The 26,840-nt window shown below is 41.5% G+C and overlaps 1 protein-coding gene across 3 annotated transcripts in view; it reads right to left on the bottom strand.

The window, feature by feature from the left end:
- Positions 1-1,517: 1,517 nt before the first annotated feature.
- Positions 1,518-26,840, bottom strand: part of Gsdmc (gasdermin C) — a 42,447-nt gene continuing 17,124 nt past the window's right edge. For 2 of the 3 annotated variants that reach the window (XM_087187783.1, XM_021252087.2), the window contains exons 6-13: positions 25,847-25,891; positions 25,412-25,474; positions 24,946-24,975; positions 24,641-24,667; positions 23,672-23,811; positions 23,342-23,471; positions 22,813-22,886; positions 1,518-5,844 (exon numbers count right to left, since the gene is read on the bottom strand). In XM_087187783.1, the coding sequence (XP_087043909.1) occupies positions 5,578-5,844; positions 22,813-22,886; positions 23,342-23,471; positions 23,672-23,811; positions 24,641-24,667; positions 24,946-24,975; positions 25,412-25,474; positions 25,847-25,891 (776 nt within the window). In that variant the 3' untranslated portion in view covers positions 1,518-5,577. The remainder of the gene's footprint in view (positions 5,845-22,812; positions 22,887-23,341; positions 23,472-23,671; positions 23,812-24,640; positions 24,668-24,945; positions 24,976-25,411; positions 25,475-25,846; positions 25,892-26,840) is intronic. The other variant, XM_087187785.1, reaches the window with a different exon arrangement.

The raw sequence follows: 26,840 nt of genomic DNA, 5'->3' as shown, positions 1-26,840 counted from the left end.
AAATACATAAAAAAATGTTCAATATTCTGGTCATTAAAGAAATGCAAATTAAAATAACACTGAGATTCCATCTCACGCCAAAAACAATAGCTATCATCAAGAAATCAAATAACAAAAATTCATGAGGTTCTGGGGGGAAAAGATCTCTTCTACTTTGTTGATGGGAATGTAAACTAGTATAACCACTGTGGAAATGATATAGAGATTCCACCAAAAACTAAAAATAGAAATGTATTGGATCCATACATTCCCATTCACATTATCTTCCTAAAAGACTTAGACATCACATTACAATGATACATGCACAGCCATGTTTATAACAGCACAACTTATAATAGGTACCTTTTGGAAACAGATGAAAAATAGATAAATAAAATGTCAGATTTGTGCAGAATGGAATATGACTAAGCCATAAAAAGTTTGAGTCATTTGTAGGAAAATGCCTGCACCATGAAGCAATAATGATAAGGGAAATAAATAGACACGAGTTGAATATTGCATAGTTCCTCTTATATGAGAACCCCAAAGTATAAAGAATTTAAAGAAAAAAATAAGATAGAAAAAAGGAATTCGAGAGATAGATCTTTTGCAAGTGGGAAGGGGAACAAGACAAGGAAGGGAAGTGAGGGGAGGAAAGGGGTAAGTGAAAAAAATTAAGGTGTGTTATGCACATTACCAAAATCCCATGAAGAATGTAATCATTATCTACTACAAATACATGCTAATAAAAACATTAAAACTTTTTAAAAATTAAAACTAAAGGTAAGCAATTCATTCAGCTTCCTCATGCTGACATATAGTAATTCTGAGACTATTTTGTGTCTTCTATAAAACTGAGAAAAGTAAATATATTGCTATTGTTGGGAAGAAGAGAAGTTGAATTTGCGGACTATGATAGTAGAAAAGAATTTGGGTGGGGGCTAGGGATTTAGCTCAGTGGTTCCACCACCTGATTTGCAGGCCCAAGGTCCCAAGTTCGACCCCCAGTACAACAAAGAATTTGGGTGGGACTCGGGATAGTGATACAACAAACTCATGATTTCTTGGACATCTTTGGTCAGGTTTCCCAGGAGACGAATGGAACTAGAGATTTGTGTCCAGAAGCTTATTGGATGCTCCCTGTGAAGCAACAACTACAAGGAAATGAAGGGACTGGGAGTGGACAGAAGCAGCTGAAATAAAATGCAGCTAGAACAAAGACTTGGGGTGATTCCCAGTGGCTTGTGGAGCCTGAATGGCCTTTCAGAGCTTCCGCACCTTAAGACTTGGGGCTGGATGTTTTTACCTATACATGGATTAATCATTAAATATTCACTGACCATGGATAAAGGTAGAGCACGAATTTATGAAAGGCAACCCACTTTACTTCATGGCAATTCCCCAAAAGTGACTCAAGTTAGAGCAAGAAGCTGCACACATTCCAACACAGCTGGGAGAATGTGGAAGGCACAACACAGTATCTCTGATGGTTGGTAACCATTCATCATGATATCTTAACTTGACTGAGAAATGTCCAGCAGATTAGTACAGTCTGTGAATAAACAATGTGTAGTCCAGCTGACTGAAGGGGAAAGATCCACCCCAAAAACAAGTGGCATCAACCAATAGGCTTGAAGACTAGATGGAATGAAAAATGGAAAAAAAAGGAAAGTTTGCCCATTTTGAAGAGTTCCAGTCTTCCTGAGTGGGGGCATCTTTTGCTGTTGTCACCTTCAGCCTTCAGACTCTCACTGGTGACCCTCCAGTGAGCTTTTGGTTCTCTTACTTTGGACTCATGATCCCTCTTGTTCTCCACTTTCCATCTTCTTCAGTTGAGCAATTACTGGATCCTCTGGCTCTCCAGCACACAGACAGCCATTGTGGGTCCCCACCTCTGATCCTAAAGCCTAATAAATTCCATTGCACAGTTGTACATTTCTGTTCTATTGATTCTATTCCTCTGCTGAATCTTAACTAATGCGTTCTGTGTCCAAAATGCCCCCCAAAAGGCCAACTATGTTGAGGGACAGTTGTCAGCTGATGGGGACCGGGGAAGGGATTGGATCATGAGGGCTATAACTCTATCAAACCACTTGGTAAATGCACTTGGACATTGTCTCTCAAAATTGGCCAGAATATGGTCACAATAATGGCAGAGTAGTGAATTCCAAATTATTTTTTCTCCACAAAAGCACTGAAAAACAACCCAGACCTGTTTGAAACAACTTTATAAGAACACGGGAAAACAGCCAAAAGATTATAGCAACCAAACAAATGTCCAAGCAAGAAAAAAATATTCTTCAACTTGCTAGAAAGGCTTTGTGACGTCTTTAACACCATTGTCCCACTCTTCCCCAGTGCTATGGCAAACCACTTCCCAGGCCTCCTGACCCCCTCCAAAATAAGAGAGCACAGAGAACAGGCTGCTTAAATTTAGTGTGTATGTCTGCTCTAACCTTTCTGGAAGATACCTAAAAGATGTGAGTCTCTGTTTTGCACAAACACGAATGAAAGCAGACAAGGTAAGAGGCATTACTCACAAAAGGTATAACACATCTATGTGCACACCTAAGGATTACAGATGGAATCAGAATATCTAAGGCCCAGAGAAAAAGGTACAGTGAGAAATCTTCAAGAAATTAGAACTCAAAAGAGGACATGTATACAAAAGGGTGCAGAAAGCCAAACATAAGCCCAAGCAAGAAGCACACTCAGAAAAGTTATTTTTAAAACTTCAAGCAATCACTTTGGACCAAGTGGACCCTTGGACTGTTACACCAGGTAGCTAAGTAGGGAAGGAGCCTCCAGGCTGAGAGCTGATTGCAAAGACAGAGCAGGTGCCCTCTCTGGGTGCTCCCTCTGTGTTGGTGCTTCTTTGTTTCTTTGTTTTCTAGCCTAGCATTTAAAGAAATCTCTGTCAAACATGAGATCATCATGATAAGGGAAAGAAGTCAGGCAGAGAAAGACAAATACAACATGATCTCACCCATGTTTAGAATCTAAAATATTGATCCATTGAATTTGAGTGTGGAAAAGCAGTCCCAAACACTAGAGTGAAGGAGAAAGAAAAATGGAGAGAGGTTGACCAATAGATACTAAGGTACAGGTACAGCAGGAAAATAAACTCAGGAGTGCTATTGCACTCCACTATCGGGTGACTAGAGATGATGATGCTATGCCATATACTTCAGAAAAGTAAGAAGAAAGGTGTGGAATTGCTTGCATACCCAACGCATTGGTCAGTGTCTGCTCAGGTTGACTCGGGTGGGGGAACAGGAGACTACTAACTCCCAGGAGCAGGAACATCTTGAAGACAGGATGTTTCACCAACTCGAGCAGAGATGGGCCTTACTGGGAAAACAAGGAAGCTTCTGAGGGGACAATCAGATTGAAGTTAATAATTCAGCCAAACTGTCACCATACCTTGCTAACCTGAAACAAACCTTTGTGCTCAGGAGAGCACTATGTCTTTGTTGTCCCTCAATAAATCTGGGCATTTGAGTCAGTTTGAGACTTCATTTCGGTAGAGTCCCCCAACCCTCCACAGATATTCTCTGTCTCCCGTGTTTTCATTCATCTCTCTATCAGGGTTGCTGGTCCAAATCCAACAGAAAGGCTTTTTTTTTTTTAGTACTGGGGATTGAACTTGGGACCTTGTGCTTGCAAGGCAGGCAGCAGCAGCACCACTGAGCAAAATCCCTGGCCCTGCTTTGAAATATTTTTACCATAAAAATGATAAATGTTTGAGGAGATGATATGTTAACATGTGTGTGTTTATAGAGGTGCTGTGTGGGGGGAACACACCTGTAATCTCAGCACTCAAGAGACTGAGGCAGGAGGATTACCATGAATTTCAAGCCACCCTGGACTACACAGTGAGTTTAAGGCCATCCTCAACTATATAGTGAAATCTTAACTCAAAAAAATTAAAACAAAATATACGTATATTAATACATCACAAGGAACCTCATAAATATGTATAATTTGGGTGTTAATTAAAATGAAGAAATTAAATCATGCAGAAATACACTTATTTATCCCCCAGTGCTGTAATTTGAATGTGTTCCTCCATAAAGCAGTGTTGTACACATAATACACAACGCAACAGTGTTGAGAAGGGGACCTAATAAGAGATGTTTAGCTCATGTGGGCTCTATCCATGAGTGGACAATTCTGATTAAAAAGACCTGAGAATGCAAATTGCATCTCTTGCTCTCTTGCGTGCAAATTCTCTCTTGTCTTTCCATTTACTTCATAGGATGACACAGCAAGGAGGTGCTCACCTTACACTTCCAGGTCATCAGAACTGTAAGAAATAAATCCTTGATCTTTACAAATTTCACAACTTTATGTGCTCTGTTACGGCTGTACAAAACAGACTAAGAAAATTGGTACTGGGAAGTGGGACTGTGACCACAACAAATACCAGAAAATGTGGAAGCACCTTTGGAACTGGGTAATAGCAGAGAATGGAGAATTTGGAGGAGCAGGCTAGAAACAGCCCAGGTGATTATGAATGAAGCATTAAGGGCAACTCTGTTGAGTATTCAGTAGGATAGAAGTGTAGAGAAAGTGTGGAACTTGTAGTTGTGACCAGAATGCTGGCAGAAACATGATCAGAAAGGCCATTCTGACAAGGTACCAGATGAGACTGAGGAAGAGGATACTGGAAACTGGTGTAAAGGACACCCTTTTACAGCTGCTGGGAACCTGGAACTGTGTCAGTATCTTCGGGCTGCACAGAAGGTAGAACTCAGAAGTGATGAACTAGGTTATCTGGCAGAAGAAATTAAGCAGCAAAGCATTCAAGATGTGATGTGGAGGTGGTTTGTTGGGATGCTTGCAGTAAAATGACAGAAGAGAGAAATTATTTAAAAGTGAAATTTATAATTAAAAGGGGATGAAAGATGTGGGAAATTCTCTGCTTTCTCCTGCCAGGAGGGAAGAGACCCCTGTAGGAGAGCAAACAAAGGATGTGGCCTAGTCCTTTTTGCTAAGGACATTAGTGTGGACAGAAGGGACTTAGGGTTGTTCATCAAAGCACCAGGAAAACAACCCTGAAGACATTTCAGAGAGCTCTGAGCTGAGCCAGGACCCTGAGCACAAGGTTTTGTGAAAGGCATCCATTGGACCTCAGCATTCAGTGCAGAGGGCCACACCAGGGCTCGGTTTCCCCAGGACAAAGAGCTCCTCAGCGGCCCCAGCCACATCTAAAGCAGGCTGCCATCACCACAGAGGGTGAAACAAAGCAGTTTCCACCCATATTCCCCAATTATCCAGTTTACCATGTTGTCTTCGTCACATTTTGGATGCATTCCAAAGTTCAAAATATACACTATTGACTACAGTAAATAGTTGTTAATCTTATTCTCAAGTAAATATTACATAGCATGAAATGTTTAAATCTTTAACACACTTTTGAGGAGATTTGAAAGATTTATTAGCCCTTGTCAAGGAAGCATTCCATCACCCTAGAGCATTCCCTCAAAGCTCTGGCAATTCCTGGCTCTACTCATCCTGGGGAGCAAAGCAGCGTGGTTCGATCGCCCAGGCCTGCTGAGGGTTCTCACAGCATGGGCTGGGATGGCCCAGGCCTCCCTAGACTGACTGCCCACCAGGGAGAGCCGAGGGCTTGGCCAGCTGCAGCAGCATTGACAGGGCCACATATAGTGCAGACAAGGGCTTCTTGGCTTCCAGATGCCAGGTTGTCCGGGGGCTCTTCAGCTCCATCTTTAGGCCACACTCCTCCAGCAGGGCATAGGTGATGTGCAAGCCCTCGCCCTGTAGCGGGGCCAGGAGCTCAGCTGGGAGGGTGAAGGGGATGTTCCAGGGGTACTTGAAGTTTGGCACGAGGATGCTCCTTACCTAGAAGAATTATCAGATTTTACCCATCAACTTTGGGATCGGGGAAAGACACTTTCTGTCTCAACCTCCACGGACTGCTGAAGAGAAGAGGCCAGGGCTTTGGGGCCAAGCTTTGGTGTGACCAGGTCATTGTGCATTGGCTCAACATCTACAAAAAGGTGATAATAAGCTTACCTTGTAGAATAGAAAAATTGAGAGTCTATAATATGTACATACACATGTATTTCTATATGCCTATACACACATATGTACTTATAGGCACATATCAGGGGATCAAAAATGTTTAAATTTTTAAAATGTACAAGACACATTGCCATTAACCCTCTTTAAAATATTCCCCCTTGGAGGACCCCTCAGCACGCCTACCGGCAAGCAGCTTAATAACCACCCCACCTCTACCCTGGCTATGCCGCTACCTGGTTCCACACTACAGAGGCACAGCGGGGGCATAAAGGCCATTGTACTGAGCTGCAGAAGTAAACAACAGATAGAGACCCTCTCTCAGGCTTCTTGATGAAAACTGAAGCCCATTAGAAAAGTGAAGAGAATCTCTGCAATAAAGGCACACCAGATCACCATGCTTGGTAAGTTGGAGGGATCATCACCTCCCATTGAAACCTGGACTATCTTCGGGGGAAGGACAGCTGGAACCTGCAGTAGAGCCTTGCAGAGTTCAACCCTGCAGGAGGACAGGGAGCTCAACTTGGGACTTGGAGCCAGAAATCAGCCTGAATCTCACGGGTCTGCAACTAGCTTGCTGAAACTCATTGACTTAGATCTGCACACTGCTGCCCACATTGTCTATTATGACAGCAGAGACATACCCTGAAGGAAGTCCTTCATTTTTATCTTTTATTTATTTTCAGTTATTATTAGTATTTTTTTGCTCTTATTTTTTTTTTCTACTCTTTTCAAATTTTTATTTTTCTTTTTTTCTATCTCTCTCTCTCTCTCTCTCTCTCTCTCTCTCTCTCTCTCTCTCTCTCTCTCTCTCTCTCTCTCACTTGCTCCCTTGCTGTCCCACATTGTTCTTCATCTCCTTTTCTGTTCCTGTTCTAGCCCTAATTCATATTTGTTCTTTAATTTTTCTTTCTCTTGCCTGTGTCCTCTGGCCTCACTGCTAACCTTCCCCTATCCTTCTACCTATCTATCCCTCCCTCCCCAACTCCTTCTAACTCCCCATCCTGAAGGGGAAAGTTGCTATATTGAAGAGTTTATTCACTATAAACATATGTTGGGTTGGTCCTCGATTCTGATTTAATTCACACAGTTAAAAGTGATAGATTAATAACTACCACAAATTGTCATTTTCTAAGATGTATCTGATGCTATGGTGTTGCTGATTGTATCACATGGGCTAAGGTGTTGTGATTGATCTAATCAGTTGTTCTTCCTGGTATAATGAAAATGAGACAGCCTTAGAGCCATTAGAGACTCAAAACCTAAAGACCAACTATATCTGGAAGACACCTCTGAGAAACAACCATTCCATAAGTGTTTTAACTACAAGCAACAAAGATACTTACAATAAGCAACTTTGGAGTATCAACCCAGGAAATAAACCATGGACAATACCAAAAACAAAAATGAGAAGACATTTGAGCAAGGAAAAAACTCAGACTTCCACCCCACAAAAAGCAAATTCTGGGGGAAATGAGAAGGAAAAGTCTGATAATGAACCAGCTGGACACCCTGAACTGATAGCACAGGAAGTAACAAAACAGATGAATGAGGCTCTAGAAAAATTCAAAGCAGAAATAATCTCCCAGGTATCTACAGAGATGGTGAGCAGAGTGAAAGACATGATTAGAGGCTCTAGAACAGAGGCAGATAAAAAAATAGATGAGCACAGAAACATGCGGGAAGCCATGAATACCCAGTATAAGAAAGAAATGGAAACCATGATCACCCAGCATAAGAAAGAAATGGAACCCATGAAACAAGATTCAAACAGATATCCAGGAGATTAAAACCTCCACTGAAAGTATGCACAGCAGATTAAGGGAATGTGAAGATAGAATATCAGATATAGAAGACAGGATTGCGGTTAATGACCATGAAAACAGAGATTTCTTAAAAATAGTAAGAGACCACGAGAAATCAATCCAGCAGCTGCTAGATGATGCAAGGAAGAATAACATAAGACTGATAGAAGTCCACGAAAAAACAGGAGAAAGTACAACTGACATTAAAAAACTGTTCACAGCAGTAATAGTAGAAAACTTCCCAGACAGAGGTAGAGAATTGGACATACAGATAAGTGAGGCACATAGAACTCCAACAAGCCATGATCAAAAAAAATCTACACCTAGACATATAATAATCAAGATCCCAGAAACCCAACAGAAGAACATAATCCTACAGGCAGTTAGAGAAAAGAAACAAATCACCTACAAAGGAAAGCCCATCAGAATCACAGCAGACTTCTCAATGCAAACCCTCAAGTCAAGAAGAGCTTGGAGTGATGTATTTCAACCCCTAAAAGAAAAGAGCCTCCAACTGAGGATGATGTACCCTGCAAAACTATCTTTCAAAATTGATGGAGAAATAAGATACTTTCATGACAAAGAGAACCTTAGGAACTCATGAATAGCAAACCAGTACTCCAAAAAATTTTAGAAAATATCTTAGAAAAAGACAAGGATCACAAACCCAGGAAGCCCAGCAGAATGAATCCATTGGGTGCAACAAGAAATTTATTGCAAAGGGGGAGAATCAAACAAAAGGAAAAAGTCATAAAAATGATAGGTCAATAAGTATAAGTTATAACCATCAATGTTAATGGTCTCAACTCACCAATCAAAAGAAATAGACAGGCAGAATGGGTCAAGAAGCAAACTCCAACAATATGCTGCATACAAGAAACACACTTAATTCAAAAAGAAACTCATAGGCTGAAAGGTAAAGGGTGGAAAACAATACTCCATGCAACAGGAACCCAAAAAAAAAAAGCAGGAGTAGCTATCCTCTTTGCAGATCAAGTGGATTTCAAACCAACTCTGATTAAGAGAGACAAAGAAGGACACTACATCCTTGTAAAGGGAACAATCCAACAGGAAGAGATGACAATCATAAATACATATGCACCAAATGCTAGTGCACCCAACTATATAAAACAAATACTACCGGATATGAAAAGTCATATATGCACTAAAGTATAGTAGTGGGGGACCTCAATACCCCACTGTCACAAATAGATAGATCAACAAGACAAAAAATAAGTACTGAAATACTAGAACTCAATCGAACTCTTGAACAAATGAACTTAACAGATGTTTACAGAGTGTTCCACCACACAAAATCAGAATACACATTCTTTTCAGCTGCACATGGGTAGTTCTCCAAAATAGACCACATACTCGCACATAGAACATGTTTAAGTAAATCCAAAGGAACTGAATTTTCCCTCGTATATTTTCAGACCATAGTGTGATGAAATTGGAAATCAATAGCAAAATAAACTGCAAGAATTTCATAAACACATGGAAATTGAACAGCACACTTCTAAATAACCAATGGGTAACAGAGGAAATTAAAGAAGAAATCAGAAAGTTCCTTCAATTAAATGACAATGACAATACAACATATCGGAATATATGGGAAACAATGAAAGCAGTCTTATGAGGGAAATTCATAGCAGTGAATACGCATATTAGGAAAACAGAGTGAGCCCAATTAAACAACATGATGCTGACCCTCAAGCTTCTAGAAAAAGAAGAACAGGACAAACCCAAAGCACATACAACAGAGGAAATTATAAAGATCAGAGGAGAAATCAATTCAATGGAGACTAAGAGAATGATACAAAAAAATCAATGAAGCCAAGGTTTGTTCTTCAAAAGAATTAACAAAATTGATAAATTCTTAGCCAACTTTATGAGAAAAAGGAAAGAAAAGGCCCAAATCCATGTAATTAGGAATGAAAAGTGTGAAATTACAACAGACCCAGCAGAAATCCAGAGGATCATCAATACCTACTTCCAGATCCTATATGCCAATAAGATGGACAACACAGAAGAAATGGACAGATTCCTAGATACATATGAATTACCAAAGTTGAACAAAGAAGACCTAAAAATTCTAAATGACCCAATATCAACCAATGAAACTGAAAATGTAATTAAAAATTTAACAACTAAGAAAAGCCCAGGTCCTGATGGCTTCACTGCTGAATTCTACAAGACATTTAGAGAGGAACTACTGCCACTACTGTATACACTCTTAATAAAATTGAAAGGGAAGCAATATTCCCAAAATCATTCCTGGAAGCAAGCATCACCTTGATCCCCAAAGCAGAGAAAGACCCAACTGAAAAAGAGAACTATAGGCCAATCTCACTAATGAACATAAATGCAAATATCCTCAATAAGATACTGGCAAATAGAATGCAGAAGATCAAGAAGATCATACACCCTGGCCAAGTAGGATTCATCCCAGGGCTGCAGGGATGGTTCAACATATGCAAATCATAAATGTAATACACTATATCAATAGAGCCAAGGACAAAAACCATATGATCATCTCAATAGATGCAGAAAAAGCATTTGACAAAATCCAACATGCATTTATGATAGAAAACCCTACCAAAAATCGGAATAGACAGTCTCTACCTCAATCTGATAAAAGCTATCTATGAAAACCAACAGCCAAATATCATACTAAATGGTCAAAAACTGCAATCCTTCACACTAAAATCAGGAACAAGACAAGGATGTCCACTACCACCACTCCTGTTCAATATAGTTTTGGAAATATTAGCCACAGCAATTAGACAAGAGAAAGAAATAAAAGGAATAAAGATAGGAAATGAAGAAGTCAAACTGTCATTATTTGCAGATGACATGATATTGTATATAGAAGACCCCAAGAACTCCACCAAAAGTCTTCTAGACTTAATAACCAAATTCAGTCAAGTAGCTGGTTACAAGGTCAACACACAAAAATCAATAGCTTTCCTCTACACAAAAAACAGACTCACTGAGACAGAAATAGGACAAACAATTCCTTTCACAATAGCATCCAAAAACCTGAAATACATAGGAATCACCCTAACAGAAGAAATCAAAGACCTCTTCTCTGACAACTATAGCACTCTGAAAAGAGAAATTGAAGACGATATCAAAAAATGGACAGACATCCCCTGCTCCTGGGTAGGAAGGATCAACATCGTGAAAATGGCCATACTTCCAAATCTGCTACATACATTCAATGCAATCCCAATTGAAATCCCAGCAGCATACCTCATGGACCTTGGGAAAACAATGCAAAAATTCATTTGGAACAAGAAAAGACCCAGAATAGCAAAAGCAATTCTAGGAAACAGAGACATAGAAGGGGGTATCACAATCCCCAACTTAAAACTATACTACAATGATACTGTGATTAAAACAGTATGGTACTGGAAACAAAACAGACCTGAGGACAAGTGGAACAGATTAGAAGATGAAGAAACAACTCTAGACACATTCAGCCATGTCATCTTCCATAAAGGAGCCAAACACCCTCACCTCTTTAATAAATGGTGCTGGAACTCAGCAGAAATCCAGAGGATCATCAATACCTACTTCCAGAACCTATACGCCAATAAGATGGACAACACAGAAGAAATGGACAGATTCCTAGATACATATGAATTACCAAAGTTGAATGAAGAAGACCTAAAAATTCTAAATGACCCAATATCAACCAATGAAACTGAAAATGTAATTAAAAACTTAACAACTAAGAAAACCCCGGGCCCTGATGGCTTCACTGCTGAATTCTACAAGACATTTAGAGAGGAACTGCTGCCACTACTGTTTAAACTCTTCAGTGAAATTGAAAAGGAAGCAATACTCCCAAATTCATTCCTGGAAGCAAGCATCACCTTGATCCCCAAAGCAGAGAAAGACCCAACTGAAAAAGAGAACTATAGGCCAATCTCACTAATGAACATAGATGCAAAAATCCTTAATAAGATACTAGCAAAAGAATGCAGAAGATCATCAAGAAGATCATACACCCTGATCAAGTGGGATTCATCACAGGGATGCAGGGATGGTTCAATATACGCAAATCAATCAGTGTAATACACTGTATCAATAGAGCCAAGGACAAAAATCATATGATTATCTCCATAGACGCAGAAAAAGCATTTGACAAAATCCAACATGCATTTATGATAAAAACCCTACAAAAAATGGAATAGATGGTCTCTACCTCAAACTGATAAAAGACATCTATGGAAAACCAACAGCCAACATCATACTAAATGGTCAAAACCTGAAATCCTTCACACTAAAATCAGGAACAAGACAAGGATGTCCACTATCACCACTCTTGTTCAATATAGTACTGGAAACATTAGCCACGGCAATTAGACAAGAGAAAGAAATAAAAGGAATAAAGATAGGTAATGAAGAAGTCAAATTGTCATTATTTGCAGATGACATAGTACTGTATATAGAAGACCCCAAGAACTCCACCAAAAGTCTTCTAGACTTAATAAACAAATTCAGTCAAGTAGCTGGTTACAAGGTCAACACACAAAAATCAGTAGCTTTCCTCTAAACGAATGACAGACTCACTGAGAGAGAAATAGGGCAAACAATTCCTTTCACAATAGCATCCAAAAAGTTGAAATACCTAGGAATCGATCTAACGAAAGAAATCAAAGACCTCTTCTCTGAAAACTATAGCACTCTGAAAAGAGAGATTGAAGATGATATCACAAAATGGAAAGACATCCGCTGCTCCTGGGTAGGAAGGATTAATATAGTGAAAATGGCCATACTTCCAAAACTGCTATATAGATTCAATGCAATTCCAATTGAGATCCCAGTGGCATACTTCACAGACATTGAGAAAACAATCCAAAAATTCATTTGGAACGAGAAGAAACTCAGAATAGCAAAAGCAATTCTAGGTAACAGAGACATGGCAGGGGGTATCACAATCCCCAACCTGCAACTCTACTACAAAGCTACTGTGATAAAAACAGCATGGTACTGGCAAAGAAACAGACCTGAGGACCAGTGGAACAGATTAGAAGATGTAGAAACAATGCCAGACACACTCAGCCATCTTATCTTCAATAAAGAAGCCAGACACCCTCACTGCAGGAAAGATAGCCTCTTTAATAAATGGTGCTGGAAAAATTGGGCTTCAACTTGCCAAAGATTAAAACTAGACCTATATCTCTCACCGTGCACTAAACTAAAATCAAAATGGATTAAGGATCTAAATATTAAAATAGAAACTCTGAACCAGTTGGAACAGAGGTTAGGTAGAACTCTTGAAGGCATTGGTGTAGGAAAAGATTTTATGATCAAAACCTCAGTTGCCCGTGAACTAGCACAATCAACAAATGGGATCTCTTCTTATTGAAAAGCTTCCGCACAGCAAGAGAAACCACCAGCAGTGTGAAGAGACCACCCACAATGTGGGACAAAATCTTCACCTGCTCTTCCTCAGACAAAGGTCTACTATCTCAAATCTTTAAAGAACTTAAAAAGATCAGACTTCCCAAATTTAAAGACCCAATCTGAAAATGGGCAGCTGAAATGAACAGACATTTCTCAGACAAGGAAGTAGAAATAGCAAATAAATACATGAAAAAATGTTCAACATCACTGGTCATTCGAGAGATGCAAATGAAAACAATGCTGAGATTCCACCTCACACCAGAAAGAATGGCTGCTATCATGAAATCAACCAATAACAAATGTTGGTGGGGCTGTGAGGAAAGAGGAACCCTGCTCCACTGCTGGTGGGAATGTAGACTGGTGCAAGCACTCTGGGAATCAGTATGGTGATACCTCAAAGAACTAGGTCTGGAAGTCCCATTTGACCCTGCTATTCCACTGCTGGGGATCTTCCCCAGAAAATTAAAAGAATCATACCACAGTGATATATGTGCACCCATGTTCATAGCAGCACAGTTTGTGATAGCTAAAACTTGGAAACAGCCCAAATGCCCATCAGCTGGAGACTGGATAAAGAAAATGTGGTTTTTTAATAAAATGGAGTACTACTCAGCCATAAAAAATGAGAAATTGCAGACATTTATAGCTAAATGGATGCACATTGAGGCAACACTCTTAAGTGAAATAAATAGAATACGCATGTATAAATACCGAACAGTTTCTCTGGTGTGAGAAACTGAAACTGTAAATGCGGACTAAAATGTATAATAGGTAATGTGAAATAGGAAGAAAAGGGGCAAAGGGGACGGTAGTGGCAGGGGTAGGGGAAAGGAAAGAAGGGAATGGAATTGATATGAGAAAATGGAAAAATAGGAACAAAATCTTTGTAAATAGGGAGGACTGGAGGGGTTGAAGGGAGGGCTGGGCAAGGGTGAAAAATAAGAACCAAGAGAGATTATGTAAAGGTGCAAATTTCCAATGATGAATGTCATTATATTGTATACCTAAAATGGACCAATGATTAGAATGAATAATTGATAATGCAAAATAGGAAGAAAATGTCCAAAGGGGTAGGCACTGTGGCAGGGGCAGGGGAAAGGAAAGAAGGGAAAGGAAAAATGATGAGAAATGGAAAAAATGGAAATAAAGTCTTTGTAAATAGGGAAGGGTGGGCTAGGAATGGGGAAAAAATAAGAACCAAGATGCATTATGTAAAGGTACAAGTTCCCAATGAGAAATGTAATTGTGTTGTATACCTAAAATGTATCAACAAAAGAATTTTAAATAAATAAATAAATAAATGAATAAATAAATGGTGCTGGAAAAATTGGGTTTCAACTTGCCAGAGACTAAAACTAGACCTATATCTCTCACCATGCACTAAACTAAAATCAAAATGGATTAAGGATCTAAATACAAAATAGAAACGCTGAATCGCCTGGAACAGAGGTTAGGTAGAACTCTTGAAGACATTGGTGTAGGAAAAGATTTTATGATCAAAACCTCAGTTGCCCATGAACTAGCACAAACCATCAACAAATGGGATCTTTTCTTATTAAAAAGATTCTGCACAGCAAGAGAAACCACCAGCAGTGTGAAGAGACAACCCACAATGTGGGAAATAATCTTCACCTGCTGTTCCTCAGACAAAGGTCTACTATCTTGAATCTATAAAGAACTTTAAAAAACCAGACCTCCCAAATTTAAAGACCCAGTCCGTAAATGAGGATCTGAAATGAACAGACATTGCTCAGACAAAGAAGTAGAAATAGCAAATAAACAAATATGACAAAGTGTTCAACATCGCTGGTAATTCAAGAGATGCAAATGAAAACAACGCTAAGATTCCACCTCACTCCAGAAAGAATGGCTGCTATCATGAAATCAACCAATAACAAATGCTGGCAGGGCTGTGGGGAAAGAGGAACCCTACTCCACTGCTGGTGGGAGTGTAGACTGGTGCAACCACTGTGGAAATCAGTACAGAGATACCTCAAAGAACTAGGTCTAGAGGTCCCATTTGACCCCTCTATTCCACTGCTGGGGATCTTCCCAAAAGAATTAAAAAGAAAAAAAAACAAAAAGAATTAAAAGAATCATACCACAGAGGTATATGTGTACCCATGTTTATAGCAGTACAGTTCATAATAGCTAAAGCTTGGAAACAGCTCAACTGCCCATCAACTGGAAACTGAATAAAGAAGATGTGGGGTTTTTTTATAAATTGGAGTACTACTCAGCCATAAAGAACGAGAAACTAGTCATTTATAGCTAAATGGATGCATATTGAGGCCATACTCTTAAGTGAAAAAAATAGGACACACATGTATAAATACATGTATAAATATAAAGGAAATATTGTGAGAAAAGAAAAAAATGGAAATGAAGTCTATGTAAATAGGGAAGGGTTGGGGTGAAGGATGCACAGGTATTGGGGGAAAAATAAGAACCAAGATACATCATGTACAGGTACAAGCACCCAATGATAAATGCAAATGTATTGTATACCTAAAATGTAGCAATAAAAGAATTTAAGGAAAAAGAATTCCCCCTTGTTTCCAACACAGGGTCCTATTACTTTTCCTGGTTCTAAAAGTCATCTTTCCTTCGCATCTTTAGTAGAGCTATTGTGGCTGCTTCACTATCCTGAGTAGATTCAAAGCATTTGCCTTTCATGCTCATTTTGACTTTGGGGAAGAAGCAGAAGGTGCACAGTGCCAGGCCCAGCATATAAGGAGAATGAGCACACGGTCACGTTTTTACCAGTCTGTGCTTTCACTGGGTGGAATTTGGCGGTAGCACACATCAGATTTTGATCGAACCTCACAGAGACACTCAAGAAAGAAGATTCCAGGAATCAGCCCACTGCAGACAGGCAGGTCTGCCCATGCCCTACTGAGGTCCTGAGTCACAGAGAACACACCAAATCAGCCCACTGCAGACAGACCAGTCTGTGCACACCCTACCAAGGTCCTGAGTCGCGCAGAAGATGCCAAATCACCCCGCTGCAGACAGGCAGGTCTACCCATGCCCTACCGAGGTCCTGAGTCACACAGAACACGCCAAATCAGCCTGCTGCACACAGGAAGGTCTGTGCACGCCCTACCAAGGTCCTGAGTCACGCAGAAGACACCGAATCACCCCGCTGCAGACAGGCAGCCACCTGATTCCACACTACAAAGATGCAGAGGACACCAGATCACCAGACCAAGGTACTGAGTCCCGCTGTTCCCAGCCCAGAGGTAGGGGCTTCTGAGCCATTGTCCCACTGCTCCTGGTCCAGAGGAAGGGGCTTCCAGGCCACCATCCCTCCCGCTGCTCCCAGCCCAGAGGAAAGGGCTTTTGGGTCACCTTCTGTCCTGCTGCTCCTGGCCCAGAGGAAGGGGCTTCCAGGCCACCATCCATCCCACCTCTCCCGGCCCAGAGGGAGGGGCTTCTGAGCTGCTCTCCCACTGCTCCTGGTCCAGAGGAAGGGGCTTCCCGGCCACCATCCCTCCCGCTGCTCCCAGCCCACAGGAAAGGGCTTTTGGGTCACCATACCTACCGCTGCTCAAGGCCCCTGGCCCACCTCACCCAGCTCAGAGGAGGTAATCCGTGCAGGTGCTAACAGCCGCCCGCCCCAGTCGAAATGAGAAAACATGTAAATAAGTCCCAAAACCAGACTTCCAGATCACCTACAGCAACCCCAAAGGGAAATGAGATGGAACACTCTGATACTCAAACACCTGGACCCACTGAACTGGCAACAAAAGGGGATCTGGAAAAAATGAAATCAGAAATAATTTCTCAGATAACAGGAGAAATTGTGCCCCTAGTGCAAGACATGATTAATAAATCTAGAGAGGATCTCAAGAATATGATGGAATCCCAACATAAGAAACAAATGGAATCCATAAAACAGATGCAAATAGATTTCCAGGACATGAAAAACTCCACTGAAAGTCTACACAGCAGAATGAGCCAATGTGAGGACAGAATTTCAAATATAGAAGATAAGATTGCAATTAGTGACCAGGAAAAGAAAAATTGCTTCAAAATTATAAGGGAACATGAGAAAGCAATCCAGCAGCTGCTAGATGATGCAAAGAAGAATAACATAAGACTGATTGGGCTCAATGAAGAAACAGGAGAGAGTGCAGATGACATAAAAAATCTCTTCACAGAAATAATGGCAGAAAACTTCCCAAGCAGGGGAAAAGAGCTTGACATACAGATAAGTGAGGCATATAGGACTCCAAATATCCTTGATCAAAAAAAATCTACACATAGGCATATAATTGTTAAGATTCCAGAAACACAACAGAAGAACAAAGTTCTCCAAGCAGTCAGAGAAAAGAAACAAATCACATACAAAGGAAAGCCCATCAGAATGACAGCAGACTTCTCAACACAAGCCATCAAGGCAAGCAGAGCTTGGAGTGACATATTCCAAGCCCTAAAAGAAAACAGCTTCCAACCCAGATTGATGTACCCTGCAAAACTATCTTTCAAAATGGATGGAGAAATAAGATACTTTCATGACAAAGAGAACCTTAGGAACTTTGTGAATACCAAACCAGCACTCCAAAGAATTTGACACAATTCCTAGGAACAGATATTGAGGATCACAAGCCCAGGAAGCAAAGCAGAATGAACCCATCTGGCATGACAAGAAATTAAATGTAAAGGGGGAGAACCCAACAAAAAGAAAAAGTCATGGCAATGACAAGTCAATATGTTTCAGTTATAACCATCAACGTTCATGGTCTCAGTTCACCAATCAAAAGAAATATACTGGCAGAATGGGTCAAGAAGCAAAATCCAACAATATGCTGCATACAAGAAAAACACTTCATTCAAAAGGAAACTCATAGACTGAAAGTTAAAGGATGGAAAACAATACTCCATGCGACAGGAACCCAAAAAAAAGCAGGAGTAGCTATCCTCTTGGCAGATCAAGTAGATTTCAAACCAACACTGATTAAGAGAGATGAAGAAGGACACTACATCCTTGTAAAGGGAACAATCCAAGAGAAAGAGATGACAATCATACATATCTATGCACCAAACACTAGTGCACCCAACTATATAAAACAAATACTAACGGACGTGAAAAGTCATATATGCACTAATACAATTGCAGTGGGGGACCTCAACACCCCACTGTCACAAATAGATAGATCAACTAGACAAAAAATAAGTAATGAAATACTAGAACTCAATCAAACTCTTGAACAAATGAACTTAACAGATGTTTACAGAGTCTTCCACCCCACAAAATCAGAATACACATTCTTCTCAGCTGCACATGGGTGATTCTCCAAAATAGACCACATACTCACACATAGAACATGTTTAAGTAAGTGCAAAGGAATTGAAGTTAGCCCCTGTATATTATCAGACCATAGTGTGATGAAATTGGAGATCCATAGCAAAAGAAACTCAAAAATTTCATAAACACATGGAAATTGAACAACACACTTCTGAATAACCAATGGGTCACAAAGGAAATTAAAAAAGAAATCAGAAAGTTCCTTCAATTAAATGACAATGACAATACAACATATTGGAATTTATGGGACACAATGAAAGCAGTCTTATGAGGGAAATTCATAGCTGTGAATATGCATATTAGGAAAACAGAACAAGCCCAATTAAACAACCTGATGCTGACCCTCAAGCTTCTAGAAAAAGAAGAGCAGGACAAACCCAAAGCTCATACAAGGGAGGAAATTATAAAGATCAGAGGAGAAATCAATGCAATGGAGACTAAGAGAACGATACAAAAAAATCAATGAAGCCAAGAGTTGGTTCTTTGAAAGAATCAACAAAATTGACAAACCCTTAGCCAACCTTGTCAGGAAAAGGAAAGAAAAGGCCCAAATCCATGTAATTAGGAATGAAAAGTGTGAAATTACAACAGACCCAGCAGAAATCCAGAGGATCATCAATACCTACTTCCAGATCCTATACGCCAATAAGATGGACAACACAGAAGAAATGGACAGATTCCTAGATACATATGAATTACCAAAGTTGAACAAAGAAGACCTAAAAATTCTAAATGACCCAATATCAACCAATGAAACTGAAAATGTAATTAAAAACTTATCAACTAAGAAAAGCCCAGGCCCTGATGGCTTCACTGCTGAATTCTACAAGACATTTAGAGAGGAACTGCTGCCACTACTGTTTAAACTCTTCAATGAAATTGAAAGGGAAGCAATACTCCCAAATTCATTCCTGGAAGCAAGCATCACCTTGATCCCCAAAGCAGAGAAAGACCCAACTGAAAAAGAGAACTATAGGCCAATCTCACTAATGAACATAGATGCAAAAATCCTTAATAAGATACTAGCAAAAGAATGCAGAAGATCATCAAGAAGATCATACACCCTGATCAAGTGGGATTCATCACAGGGATGCAGGGATGGTTCAATATACGCAAATCAATCAGTGTAATACACTGTATCAATAGAGCCAAGGACAAAAACCATATGGTTATCTCCATAGATGCAGAAAAATCATTTGACAAAATCCAACAAGCATTTATGATAAAAACCATACAACAAATTGGAATAGATGGTCTCTACCTCAAACTGATAGAAGCCATCTATGAAAAACCAACAGCCAACATCATACTAAATGGTCAAAACCTGAAATCCTTCACACTAAAATCAGGAACAAGACAAGGATGTCCACTATCACCACTCTTGTTCAATATAGTACTGGAAACATTAGCCACGGCAATTAGACAAGAGAAAGAAATAAAAGGAATAAAGATAGGTAATGAAGAAGTCAAATTGTCATTATTTGCAGATGACATAGTACTGTATATAGAAGACCCCAAGAACTCCACCAAAAGTCTTCTAGACTTAATAACCAAATTCAGTCAAGTAGCTGGTTACAAGGTCAACACACAAAAATCAATAGCTTTCCTCTATACCAATGACAGACTCACTGAGAGAGAAATAGGGCAAACAATTCCTTTCACAATAGCATCCAAAAAACTGAAATACCTAGGAATCATCCTAATGAAAGAAATCAAAGACCTCTTCTCTGAAAACTATGGCACTCTGAAAAGAGAGATTGAAGATGATATCACAAAATGGAAAGACATCCCCTGCTTCTGGGTAGGAAGGATTAATATAGTGAAACTGGCCATACTTCCAAAACTGCTATACAGATTTAATGCAATTCCAATTGAGATCCCAGCAGCATACTTCATAGACCTCAAGAAAACAATCCAAAAATTCATTTGGAACAAGAAGAGACCCAGAATAGCAAAAGCAATTCTAGGTAACAGAGACATGGCAGGGGGTATCACAATCCCCAACCTGTAACTCTACTACAAAGCTACTGTGATAAAAACAGCATGGTACTGGCAAAGAAACAGACCTGAGGACCAGTGGAACAGATTAGAAGATGCAGAAACAACGCCAGACACACTCAGCCATCTCATCTTCGACAAGGGAGCCAAACACCTTCACTGGAGGAAAGATAGCCTCTTTAATAAATGGTGCTGGAAAAATTGGGCTTCAACTTGCCAAAGATTAAAACTAGACCTATATCTCTCCCCATGCACTAAACTAAAATCAAAATGGATTAAAGATCTAAATATTAAAATAGAAACTCTGAACCAGTTGGAACAGAGGTTAGGTAGAACCCTTGAAGACATCGGTGTGGGAAAAGATTTTATGAACAAAACCTCAGTTGCCCATGAACTAGCACAAACAATCAACAAATGGGATCTTTTCTTACTGAAAAGCTTCCACACAGCAAGAGAAACCACCAGCAGTGTGAAGAGACCACCCACAATGTGGGAAATAATCTTCACCTGCTCTTCCTCAGACAAAGGTCTACTATCTCGAATCTATAAAGAACTTAAAAAGATCAGACCTCCCAAATTTAAAGACCCAATCTGAAAATGGGCAGCTGAAATGAACAGACATTTTTCAGATAAAGAAGTAGAAATAGCAAATAAATACATGAAAAAATGTTCAACATCACTGGTCATTCGAGAGATGCAAATGAAAACAACGCTGAGATTCCACTTCACTCCAGAAAGAATGGCTGCTATCATGAAATCAACCAATAACAAATGCTGGCGGGGCTGTGGGGAAAGAGGAACCCTGCTCCACTGCTGGTGGGAGTGTAGACTGGTGCAACCACTGTGGAAATCAGTATGGAGATACCTCAAAGAACTAGAACTGGAAGTCCCATTTGACCCTGCTATTCCACTGCTGGGGATCTTCCCCAGAAAATTAAAAGAATCATACCACAGTGATATATGTGCACCCATGTTCATAGCAGCGCAGTCTGTAATAGCTAAAACTTGGAAACAGCCCAAATGCCTATCAACTGGAGACTGGATAAAGAAAATTTGGGGTTTTTATAAAATGGAGTACTACTCAGCCATAAAAAATGAGAAATTAGAGACATTTATAGCTAAGTGGATGCACATTGAGGGAATACTCTTAAGTGAAATAAATAGGACACACATGTGTAAATACCGAATAGTTTCTCTGGTGTGAGAAACTGAAAGTGTAAATAAGGACTAAATGTATAATAGGTAATGTGAAATAGGAAGAAAAGGGGCAAAGGGGAAGGAAGTGGGAGGGGTAGAGGAAAGGAAAGAAGGGAATGGGATTAATATGAGAAAATGGAAAAGTAGGAACAAAATCTTTGTAAATAGGGAGGACTGGAGGGGTTGAAGGGAGGGCTGGGCAAGGGTGAAAAATAAGAACCAAGAGAGACTATGTAAAGGTGCAAATTTCCAATGATGAATGTCATTATATTGTATACCTAAAATGTACCAATGATTAGAATGAATAATCGATAATGTAAAATAGGAAGAAAAGGTCCAAAGGGGTAGGGGTAGTGGGAGGGGCAGGGGAAAGGAAAGAAGGGAAAGGAAAAAGGATGAGAAATGGAAAAATTGGAAATAAAGTCTTTGTAAATAGGGAAAGGTGGAGGGGGTGAAGGGAGGGCTAGGAATGGGGAAAAAATAAGAACCAAGATGCATTATGTAAAGGCACAATTCCCAATGAGAAATGTAATTGTGTTGTATACCTACAATGTACCAATAAAAGAATTTAATATAAAAAAAAGAAGATTCCAGAACTGATTCACAAAGTGGTAAGAATGATGGGATCAGTGTTTAGAACCAAGGTTAAGAATCTGGGGGTGGCAGTGTGTCTTTTACTGTAATATTTTTTTAATTTAAATATTCAACATATATCTTCATGACACCTCTTATGTGAAGAAAGAGAGCAATTTGCAAATGCTAACTTTGTAATAATAGCAGGATGTATATTACATCTTCTTAGGTCTCAAAGACCTGGTCACTTTGGACATGTTGGGACCAACTGCAGGTGTTTCTATGAAAACAGAGACACTCCTCATGTAGGCTTGGGCTAAGGAGGCAGCTCTCCAGAGGGAGAGAAGCCCAGGATTTCCCATGACCATGCTGAGATCCCATTTCCCCTCCCAGGAAAACCTGGTCACCTCTCCGTTCCCAGAATCATCCCTACCCCTGGTTCTCTCACTGTTCTCCCAAGAGTGCTAGACTCTCAGGATATCTCACCAGCTCTTGTTGCTGGGACAGAATCCTCTTCTCCACAGACTGGGCTAGCAGAACAAGCTGGGTGTCACTCAGCTCTGGAGAGAGGACATGACAGAAAGTGAGACAAAGTCTAGATAGTTTCTCTCACCATCCAGGAGACCCAGAGACAAGGGGACGCTGAGATAGAATACCGATCCCTGTTATACTTGGAGGTAATTTCTCTGCACTCAGAGGCCCTTCTGCTCTAGAGACGATGTCTGGGATGCTAAAGAACATGGTCCAGAGAGGGGATCCTGAGGGTGGAGGCTGGCATCACCTGCCTCAGAGGATGGGATCTGATCAATGGCCACTGCTTTCTGAGCCTCAAGCTCAGTCTACATCACTTGAGGGCTTGCCACCCTGAGCTCTCCTGACCTTAGAAAGAAGGGTGACCCAAGGAAGAAGAGCATCATAACTGAAGGGCTTTAGAAAGGTGGCATCTAGTCTGCCATGGAGGAGATCTGGAATGCAATTTGAGGACTCTCCCACACTTCCCTCAAATCATTCTTACCCAGTAAGACCTCCAGGAGGTAAAAAATGAGGTACCCTAGGTTAACCCAGGGAGGGCTTGATTCCTGCTGGAGTTCATTTAGGATATTGCTACCAGGACCGTCCAAATGACCCAAGCTGTCCGATTCCATCTACAGAAGACAGATATTCTTATTAATGAGAGTCACACCATCATTGTCATGTGGGGCTGCTCTCCTGGTCCTTGTGTCCGGGGCCAGACACAGCCTTCCTGGAACCTAACTCCTCCCTCCTCGCTCAGGTATACTGGTAGCCAAATATCTAAACATCCCCCCTGACAGCTTTGATCCCCCAGGCAGCTGTGGCCCCTCACCATGTCCAGCAGTGTCTTCAGGGCCTCTTTGTCCCCCAGCATGGCCAGGATACTGTGGAACACAACAGCCTGAATGTCCTTTGAGACCTGGGCCAATGCCTTCATATTCTTAGAAACCTCCTTTTGTAGGACCCTGAAATCTGTCCTCAGAAAACGACCAGAAAGCAGGGGCACTTGTTTAGTTAGTACATCCCCAGGATCATAAAACCTTCCCCATGCAACGATCCAAATTTCTCCATCCCCCTCAGCTCCTTAACAAAATGTTCTCTGCTCATGTCATGCTTAGACTCTGGCAATGAAACCATTCTACCAGACTAAAAAGGTGGACAATCCCAGCGCTGTGAAGTAGGGGATAGAGTGATGGGAGCAGCCATGAAGATTCTGATTATAAATCACTGAAAGTGGAAGAAAATGACCAAAATGTCATTCTAGGATAACTAGGAATAGTATAAAATCTAGTACTGGACTCTAGAGAGGAAAGTCCCCAGTGCTCTGGGATCCATTTCCGCACCTGGTCACCGGGGACACTGAGGATCACATGAGTTTATGTTTGTAAGGTGCCCAGAACATAGGAGTCTCACTTATTATCTCACAGCTCTGCCCGCATATTCAACATCTGAAGAATTAAACAAGTGGAGGATGTTTGGAGCTCTCTGGTTCTCCCATGAGGCTTCAGGGGGCCCCGGGTGATTCACTGAGAATGAGAGATCATCACAGTGGATGCTCCAAAGAGGTGGGCCATCTCATTGTTTGATTAACTGACAAATCTCAGGTGCTACAGTAACGACCGCTGCCCGGGAGTCAGCAGTAAGTGTTCACTGCATGCGTGAATAAGTGAGGGATCTAACCCACACACACACTTGGAAGTAGACCTCACTTTCCAACTAGCACGGAGATCTCCAAGTTCAGGAGTCAACCTTCCACTTCCCACCCAGAAGCCCAGGCTCCTCCCTATTAACAAACACTCACCTTGCCCAATAGGTTCCTCTAGTCTTCCTAGAAAGAGAATCAAAAGGTGACCTTCTTTATCCCCAAATCTGCTTTTGGGGAACTCTGGAGGATCTGCCCTCCTACCATGTCCTCCCTACTGTCTGGCCTCTTGCCACTCCATGGTCATCCATCCCGAGGCCACACTGGGCCCCCTGGACCCTCCCCATTCCACAGGACCCAGAATCAAGGCAGAGAACAAAGCAGTCAGGCAAGGGCAAGCTGCACTGCTCCTCAGTGTGTGCAGGTTGGGATCCACGTCCCCACCCCAGCAGACACTCACTCACCTATTGGAAGGATGGGGCTTAACTCCAACGCTACAATGAGAAAGTAAAAGCCCCGCCCAAGAGTTAGTGTCAAGGATTCGGTGTCCCCAAACTCTGCCTCTGCTCCCTGTCCTCTCTTCTCCATCTGCCCCTCCCAGGCCCCTCCCATATGCCCAGGGCCCAGACTGCACAACAGTGGGCAGGGCAGCAAAGGCCACAGGTGGGTTTCCCTCGTGTAGACTGCAGGATCCAGTTCTGCTTCTCTGCATCTCCCACTGGCAGCATTTCAGCTGGGCTGTGCAAGGAGGCGGCTGTGGGTGCTGGGAGCTGTGTGCCCCACACAGGGAGAAATGCTGCTCACCCTACACCCCACAGGCAGAGCAGCAGAGGTGGCACGCACTGGCCTTTCTTCTGCTCTTTCTCCCCAGAAGTAACCCCCGCCCAGCGCCTCCCTTAGGTTCCTGTTCACTGCAGGATTTGTCCTTACTGAATAGCCCCTGGCTCTCGAGAGTCTGCATCACTTGGGAACACAATCCCAATCGAGGTGGCTCTGGAAAGACAAAGGGAAATGTTCACTCTTGTGAGTTAGTCTCCCTGGCCCTCTTCCTTCTTTCCCTTCATCCCTAGTCCTCTCCCCTTTCCAGCTCCTCCCACTTCCTCTTGTTTCTCACTGTATACCAGGACTTCAATAGAGAAGTTTCTCCTCAGGCTGCTGACTCCCAATAAGCCTACACTTATTCCAGGGTTCACAGGACAAAGGCTGGTTTTCCTTGGAAAACTGGGGTCTGTAGCTGGCTTAAAGAGGAGGCCAGTGGCAGGCAATGGAGAAGCCTGGCATAAAAAGGTTTTCTGCTGCTCAACCGGAGAGAAGCTCATGTGGCATCCAAAGGGGGTCAGGACTCAGCAGGGCACTGGGACTCACCATATTGAAAGGTCTTCTGCTTCGTATCATCGAATACAAGTATGGCTGAATGGAAAAGAAACCCAATTAGCACTGCTGCAGCTCTTCCTGCCAGTCATTTCCATTCCCTGCACCTGCAGTTTAGGGAGCTCTGTCTGCTACCTGCAATGTTCATCAGACTGACCAGGAGCCCCCAGGTCCTATGACTCAGATCCTGTGAAGGGTGCCCAGAGGTCTGCATATTTTTTTTGAAAGGAGGAAAGGTTTATTTTAGCTCACAGTTTGTAGAGGTTTCTGTCCATAGTTGGCTGGCTCCAAATCAGGGCAGATAGCAGAGGGACATCATTGAGGAGAGGTAGTCCATGGCAAGGCAGGGAGAAAAGCAGTCTACTGCATTTTAAATAAGCACCTCGGGTGATCATTATGCCCTCCAATGTTCATGAGATAAAAAGAGATGGGCTTCCTCCTACTCCATTGTGTAGAATCGTCTCCTTTAAACATTTTCTTAGAGTCTTGATGTTTACCCACCAACTCCCAGTCTTGTAATCTTGGGTAAGTAGTGGTTTCATCTATAGAAAAGTGCTGAGGTCTCAAACTTCCCTAACACCGGTTTAAGCGCCTGGCACAGTGAAAGAGCCCAGAAGGAAGATAAGGGAGTTTCCAAAGGATGGTGACCACAGGGGGAGACTGGGTGTCTCTGTTTACACAATTTAGACCTAACTGAAGGGAGGTGAACCAACCTGTCCAATGAGCTTGACTTAGGAGAACAAAGTTAATCTTCCTCTCAAACCTAAGGGAAATAACATGCAAAGCAGTCTAACATTTGCCGTGGCACTGGCCAGAAACTTCGGAGAGAACTGGAATTGCCTTGAGTATCAGCCTTCGCCTCTGCAACGTGGAAAAGAGACTCATCCCTGCGCACAGGAGGAATGCAGACACATCCGGGGACAGGGCTGACCGGCTCGGCCCCTTCAGTTCTCGGGGATCTGTCCTGGCCTGGCGGACAGCCCAGCCC

This window comes from Heterocephalus glaber, unplaced genomic scaffold (assembly GCF_053883595.1).
Source record: "Heterocephalus glaber isolate CG9 unplaced genomic scaffold, H.glaber_assembly_v1.0 deba00000281, whole genome shotgun sequence".
Taxonomy (NCBI): domain Eukaryota; kingdom Metazoa; phylum Chordata; class Mammalia; order Rodentia; family Bathyergidae; genus Heterocephalus; species Heterocephalus glaber.
The sequence above is the reverse complement of the archived record's forward strand: the minus strand, read 5'-3'. Positions and strand labels throughout refer to the sequence as shown.